This window comes from Chanodichthys erythropterus, chromosome 10 (genome assembly GCF_024489055.1).
Source record: "Chanodichthys erythropterus isolate Z2021 chromosome 10, ASM2448905v1, whole genome shotgun sequence".
NCBI classification, from domain to species: domain Eukaryota; kingdom Metazoa; phylum Chordata; class Actinopteri; order Cypriniformes; family Xenocyprididae; genus Chanodichthys; species Chanodichthys erythropterus.
In genome coordinates, this window is record NC_090230.1 from 19,826,088 (window position 1) to 19,834,024 (window position 7,937).

The 7,937-nt window shown below is 35.6% G+C and overlaps 1 protein-coding gene across 2 annotated transcripts in view; it reads left to right on the forward strand.

The window, feature by feature from the left end:
* Window positions 1–6,301, forward strand: part of LOC137027851 (insulin receptor-like) — a 76,815-nt gene extending 70,514 nt beyond the window's left edge. For both annotated transcript variants that reach the window (XM_067396427.1, XM_067396428.1), the window contains exon 21: window positions 788–6,301. In XM_067396427.1, coding sequence (XP_067252528.1) covers window positions 788–1,142 — 355 coding nt within the window. In that variant the 3' untranslated portion in view covers window positions 1,143–6,301. The remainder of the gene's footprint in view (window positions 1–787) is intronic.
* Window positions 6,302–7,937: the final 1,636 nt, after the last annotated feature.

The window sequence follows — 7,937 nt, forward strand, 5'->3', positions numbered from 1 at the left end:
ATGTCAGTTATTATTGCTCCATCTGCCATTTTTCGCTATTGTTCTTGCTTGCTTACCTAGTCTGATGATTCAGCTGTGCACAGACGTTAATACTGGCTGCCCTTGTCTAATGCCTTGAACATGGGCTGGCATATGCAAATATTGGAGACGTACATATTAATGATCCCGACTGTTACGTAACAGTCGGTGTTATGTTGAGATTCTCCTGTTCTTCGGAGGTCTTTTAAACAAATGAGATTTATATAAGAAGGAGGAAACAATGGAGTTTGAGACTCACTGTATGTCATTTCCATGTACTGAACTCTTGTTATTCAACTATGCCAAGGTAAATTCAATTTTCAATTCGATGGCACCTTTAAAGTTTTAGTCAAAAACGAAAAGTTTCAATTTGGGTCATTGAACTCATGCTATTCAGTATTTCATGTTCACATGTGATCAACCAGATGGTAACATTTTATTTTAGGGTTCAATTCTCTGTTTGTTTTAATAATGTGCAAGCTGACAATATCCAGTATGTCACTTGCTTTCAAGCCACCTCTGAGCTGCATTAAACAGTCTAAATGCCACTTCAGATGCAGTATCTGTGCCACTTCTGCAGTGCAAAGATGGGTTTTGTTGATACTGATTCATTCTGATAAAATGTGCATACATCTAATAAGGTTAGAAAAAAATCAGTTCAAGGGGGCAAATATTGCCTCGTAGTGGGCAAAACACACTCGGCAAAATATTGTGAGATTGGAGATTTAGGTAGTAAGATTGTCTTCTCTCGCTCTAACTCTTCTCCCAGGCACAACCTCATGCAGATGTGTTGGCAGTACAACCCGAAGATGCGGCCCACCTTCCACGAGATCATCGAGATGATGAAGGAGGACCTGCATCCCACTTTCCAAGAGGTCTCCTTCTTCTACAGCGAGGAAAACAAACTGCCTGAGACCGAGGAGTTCGATATGGACTTCGAGAACATGGAAAGCATACCACTGGACCCCTCATCCTATTCCCAACGTGAGGAGAGCCTCAGTAGAGACAACGGCCCCTCAGTGGGCCTACGGGGCAATTATGAGGAGCACGTGCCCTATACACATATGAACGGTGGAAAGAAAAACGGCAGAATTCTGTCTTTACCCAGATCTAGTCCGTCCTAACGTTTGCCTCGGCTTTTCCTCTCATTTTTTTAAAGAGAAGTTTTTAAATGCGTTATTTTTGCAGAGGCCCTTAAAGATACAGATCTCAGGTCTTTTTTGTTGTTGTCGTCGTTTTTGTCTCATGCTACACTAGTATGGTTACCACGAAAACGGACGTTTTTTCATCCAGCGCACCATTCGCTTTCTGACACTTTTACACTTTTGCCAAGTTTCCAGACAGTTTGGTTGGGCAAACTGTGAACATGACTAAATCAACCAGAAAAGCTGCTTCAGCTACGTCACCTCAAAGTCCACTTCCTTCTCCCTTGGATGCTTATTTCCTGTCTTTTTTTTGTTTTGTTTTGTTTATTGTTTTTTTTAAGTGGAAATCTTTTAAGATAGTGGCCTTTTATTACGTGGCCTATAAAAAAAAAAGAGAAGTGTCTATCAATGCTTGTGTTAATAATTTCTTTAGAACAATGACTTTACAGTGTGGAACTATGGGATGGCTTATATTCTTTTAGAACAAACTTTTGTTTTCTAGAGGAATGACTTTTATTTTGTCCTGGAGAATTCCTGAATTCACATAGATGATTTTCACATTATGTTCTGGTGAATGAGGTTTAATTTATTTGCTTTATTTTTTTCTCTGAGCTTTTTACTCCTGTGTCCTTTTTACCGGCTGAAGGATATTTAACAGTTATGAATTGGACAAAAGAGTTACTCAGACTGACCAATAGCTGCTGCTCTGATATAAAGTGGGTATATATAGATTGGTATCAGTATTTTAAATATATTATTCACAACATCTGAACTTTTGTACATAATTCTAATGTCTTTTTCTAATGTCTTCATCAGCTTTGCTTTTACATTTTTTTTCTTTTTTGCAACAGAATCTGTTTTTATGAGCTGTTTTTAATGTCTAACCAAAAAAACGTCACATTAATTAACGTGCAAGTCGACTCACAGTGATATTCCAGTATGCAAAGGGGAGCATTTTTGGTTTAGTCTAAAATATTGAATATCAAAATGTCAATTTCAATTTGGGATAGTTAATAATAACTATAAAATAGTACAAATAATTATGATTATTGAATTAAAAATACACATATTTGAAGAGAATAAACATTCGTATTTCCTGTCACAAATCGAATTGTTGTAAGATATCCCTCAGTTTAATTTTGGGTTTCCGAGTGCTGTTATAGAGAATGTTTTGGGAATGTTTTGAAGGATCGCCTTCAGTGGGATATGAAAGGTTGTTTTTTGCTCGATTTACCTGATTTAGGGTCTTACTGTGAAAGATAAGCTTGTCTACTGAGGGACACTGAGTTTTTCGTTTTCGACAATGGAAATATACTAATTCGACCTGGATCAATAAAGCATTCCAGTAAGTTATCAGGCTCCGGTACCTGTTAAAGTATCCAAAAGTGAGAGTAGTTCTCGCACGTCGTCACAAAACAATGGCGTTTACTCTGTAGTTCTGAGAAAGCGAAGTCTTAGAAGACCAATGGGAAATAAGCTTCCTTCTCTTTGTCAGAATGATGCCGCTAAACCCCTTAAAGACGAAAAAAGCAGTTAACCTTCACAGCTTTCGTATGCAGACGCTCAGTTCCTCAACTTTGTGCCTTCTCCCATCGCCAGAGGCAAGAGAGATGGCATTTTTACTGGATCTTACTTGTCGTCATCAACAATGTGCACATTTCATGTATGTGCGTGTATATTTGTGTATGTATATTTATTTGTGGGTAGTTGGGAGGGAAACGGCAAAACGAGGCTAAAATTCACGTGCAAGCTTTTGTAAACATGTTTGCCATTTCCTCTCCATAATGCTCACGTTTTTTACCGTAGCCTGATAGAAAAATGCTCCCTTTTTCTCAACCTTATTGGCTTTTTTTTTTTTTTTTTTTAGATGTACATAGCACAATCAAAGAAATCAAACTTGTTTGTAGCTCTTCGTACACTATTACTATTAGCAGTGAGCAGACATCTATATGATTTTTTTTTTCACCCTAAATTACAAGATTATCATATCTTTGAAAAGGCAGATGTTGAAATTTGTATTTATTTTATGATCCTCATAATTATGAAAATCCCTGCTAGCTTTTATTACAGTACTCCGAGGCGGGTAAAGCTAGTCTTTTTGGTGTTTTTTTTTTTGTTTTTAAAGAGAGATACAGCTGGCGAGGCCGAGAATACAGTGGGTTTACTAGCGCTAAAGTGTTTTAGTTGGTTGTTTGGACACAGTCTACCTCAGTATTTTGTTAGAAATTTATTAGAGCCGAGTGCATCTCTCTTTAGTTGTTTGAATTTCTTTATCAGGCTTGTTTCAGGGCAGCGAACACCACAGCCACAATCCCTAATTCGTCCACTAGAGGTTCTCTCTCGCAATTACGAACATTAAACCTTATCTCCCTTTGGCAATTTGTTTGATTTTGATTTTGGAGAAAGCTTTGAACCCAAAGAGTCACTTTAGCGGGTTGCGTCTTTCTTTTGAGTCATCTGAATTACGCAGAGTCAGTTTAGTTGCGCAACAATGAGATAAAATGATCATTTAAAAAGTTTAACCATGGAGTATTACAAAGGTACAACGTCAAATACTGTGAGGTGTGTGGGAAAAACTAGTTTTTATTGTACGGTACATCGTTTGGCTCTGTAATGCGAGGAGTTTTATACTGTCTATTACATAAAGCACTTATTTGAATAATACAAAAATTTTCTTAAAGCCACTTGTCATTAGTCCGTATTTTTTCTTGCGATTTCAGCTGAATTTAGCCTTTCAGGTCACGTCCAAAGAGTGGATGACTACTGAATCACAGTTTATTGTGCAAAAATGCCCACGAAACAATTTTTTTTTTTTTTTTTTTTTTCATTATTGGCTATTTAGTTACAGTGGGCGTTTAACCGTTGGTGAAACAGCTCTTTGCTCGCTGCAATATCTTACCGAACAAACTGATGCCCACCCCAAGTTCAGCATAGTTTCTTTTGCATATAAAAAAAATCATTTCTTTTTTGTTTGTTTGCTCCAAATGTGATTGTCAATGTCTTTTTTTTTTTTTTTTTTTTTTTTTTTTATCCATGTGTTTTTCTACTGTGAAAATTTCTATCAATGCCATAGTTTATAGTAAACACGGACTTCACCTCTGCCTCTCCTTACACGTGCGTTCATGAATATTCTTGCAGACAATCCTATGTGCCATAGAAATGTTTTTTTTTTTCCTCAGGGAGATGTGAGCGTTGGGTTTTGTTAATCGGAGGAGCATCAATTATCCACTGCTAGCTTAATCGTACGAGAAAAACTAAGGATGGACAACTGCAAAAACAATGCCTTTGGGTGCCTGCCGTGCATCTCTAAAGCATTTAGCATATTTTGTTGCCTCTCCATTGTGTATCGGGGAATAAATTGAGCGCCCCCTGGTGGATCCGTAGTGCCTTGCACAAACCTAAGTATCCTCCAAGCCAAACCTGGCCAACAAACTCCCTGGACCGGATTGTTTTTCACCCAACATCCTCAAAATACTGGAGCCTATTGTACAGATTTCTAGACATAGGTACACAGGTTAGCACATCTTTGGCTCAACGCTTGGCTCGGTTTTACTGTATTGGTATATGTGAATGATATTCTTTTATTTTTATTTTGAATTAAGCTGAACTTGTCTCTTCTTGGAAATGCTACAGCTTGTGTTGTGCGCTTGGCAGACTGCCCAACGTCGTACGATAGATTCACCAAACAACAACTTTGGCAGCTCCCAGTGTAAATCTAAATTAAGAGAATATAATTTTGATAAATGACCTTAAATTTTCACTCAAACCCAAATGCGGTTTTCTACAGCAAGCTAGAAGAGCAAAACAGGTCGAGCGCAAGGCATTGTATGTATTTTATTGTTTTTAAAAGGAAAAAGTATTACGCGTAGAGATATTAATTTCTATTTTTTTAGTCAAAATAGGGAGGGCAAATTCAATAACTTTTTTGACTGACTGTAAACTTTTACTATTCATGTACATTACGGAATTAACATTATCAATGTATATAGCTTTCTTTTCAATAAAAGTGTGATGTCTTTTGTTCATGGCATTACACTGTGATTCAGAGATATAAATGACATCGATTTTACTCTCCAAACTGATCGGATGACAAACCCGTTCGGGGTTTGGCCTACAATGATGTTCTTTGTACGACATTGCATTGTTGTTTCGTTCTTTTTATTTCATGTACAACTACTTGTTTGCCATCCAACAAATGATTGCATATCCTTTGTATCTGTAAATTGTTACCCTTTTCTTTGTACGATACGGAAAATTCTTCTACATGGCAATTCATAAAGGTGACCGTTTGAATAAACAGTTGTTTTTCAATGTGAAAAACTGGAAAAGACCACTGCAGACTTTATTATAAGCTACAATCATACAAAAATAAAGGTATGATTGACATCTGAAACGATTGACAACTTACACATACAGATGACAGAGAGCAAATCTGGATGATAAAATCATGTTGACCCCAGTTACAGTCCATCAGCAAGTCAAGTTTTGTTAATATTGAATGTGTTAAATGTTTATTTCTTATGTAAATCTGACATCTTTGGGGCTTATATGTGATAGACGGACATGTTTCAAATGGTCTGGCCTGTTTAAACCATCAAATTATCAGCAAATTATGTGTTTTTTTGTTTGTTTTTTCCAACTGTTGTCCTGTAACATTTTCTCTTTCGTTGAAAGTTTCACCATTTTGTTTGTTTTGTTTATCCCTGCTGTTCCTTGTTTCATTTTGTTTGTTGTGTATTTTATTCTTCCTCTGTGCACATAGACGATCCCCAGACAGTCCCGTCATTCACCTGTATTGTAGAAAATGTTATTTAATCATCAACACACACTTTCCCCTCAATTTTCCCTTCACTGATTGAATTTGTGCCATTTACGTTGCGGTACACGAGCGTATGGAAAACCATTGTCACTTATTTAAACAAAACAACTAATCTGTCTGACCAGGATCAAACTGTGCCATGATTAACTAGTACGGATCGACAGTTTTAGTTTTTCAAGGAGAGCCAAGCAGTGACGTGTACAGTAAATGTTGGAATGAAATGAAAATAAATCTTGCTGTGTGTAAATTATTCAATTAACTGTTTATATGAAATTTATGAATTAAAAATTATTGGGAAAAAATGGCTCGCAGTTGTGTCTGTTCCCAAGATAATGAATGGTATTATTTTTTACAGTACATGTTAAGTTTAGTTCACTTTCATTAAATGGAAAAGAACAACTAAGATCAAAATTTCTTCTTTTGTTCCACAGAAGACAGAAAATCGAATGACACGAAGGTGAGTAAATAATTTTAACCCTCTTGTGTGTGGTTTTTTTCCCCCCAATTAAATGAATGTACTATATTTTGGTTCAATAATTTCTATAATGTTTTTTAATATGTATTTTGGGGGGATTTATGTAATAGTTATGATTTTAATAGTTATGATCCATTTATTACCTTTTAATCACTTTTTGAGCATAGACCTGAAAATGAAATTTTCCAACTTAAACTGTCGTAAATATTGAATGCTTTGAAACAGACTTCAGTTTGGTCTTTTTTTTTATTTTTTAAAGAAGACACATGGCGGATTATTGCTGACAAGGAAAGTTTAAAAAGTGAAACTAAAAAAAGTACAGAAGTTTAGGTTTTTTTATTATTAAAAAAAAAATGCATACATTTTTAAATTTGAATATTAAATGTATATTTTCCAAAACATGGTTTATGCTAAAACTTTGAGAAAATCTAAACAAGGTTGATATCTCAAAAAATTAGCTTTCAGTAAGATTTTGTTTGGGCGCAGTACCAGACGTTTCCACTAGATGAAATTCGCTTCCCATTAATTTAGGATGCAGTCATTTTTGACAGCGAGCAGTACAAGTGTGGCTATTTTTCAGGACCATTTGGTTTTGGTTTTTCCACTGTTTAGCAAGTGCCAAAACCTTTACCAAGTTTTGTACCATTCCGACAAAGTCAAATAATTCTAAAAAACTAAGTTGTCCAATTTTTGAATTAAATAAATAAAAAGACCAAACAGCACCAGAGAGTTTAATTCCTACTTTTTAAGTTTTGGTTGAGCTGTTACTTTAAACATGTAAGTTTATAATAGCATGTCTACTATTAGAAATATTTTGTTCATTTTCTTGCACCACAGGTTAAGTAGTATTAGTACAAAATAGCAAAAAAAAAAAAAAAAATTGAACAACCTTTACAAAAAGTACTGAGGTGATACCATATTAGATGGTACAATAACATGGGACTTTGATATGGGGTATTTCTGGAACTTCAGGCACATGTTATGTCACAGGGTTTAGTTTCAGTTAAAAAAAAGATGTGAACGTTTCATATTAAAACATTTTGGAAGTTTTTTTAATAGATTTTATTATTTCATCCTATACGATTACCACACCTCAACATTGTTCAGATGTTGTATTTCAAGACATTTGAAACGCTCTTGTCTGTAGGACTAATTTCTTATCTCATCCCATGCCTCTGTTGCTAATTACAAAACATCATTTTAGATTCAACTGAGGCTTGAGTCCTGATAGCAGACTAATACATTTCTCAGAGAGATCTGTGTGTGTCTCTCAACAGTGTTTAGCAGCAGCGTCTCTTCTAACTGTACGTTTATCTGCTTCAAGAACAGCGCCATTATTACCTCGCTAATGAGAAATGTCTTGTAGCTTTTAAGTTGCTAAACTATTTCACAGATAAACTCGTCAGAGCAGCGCTGACAGCATGTTTCTATGTAATTGTGTATCTGTACTGTATGTGTGTGCATTTGAGTGGGAGAGAGA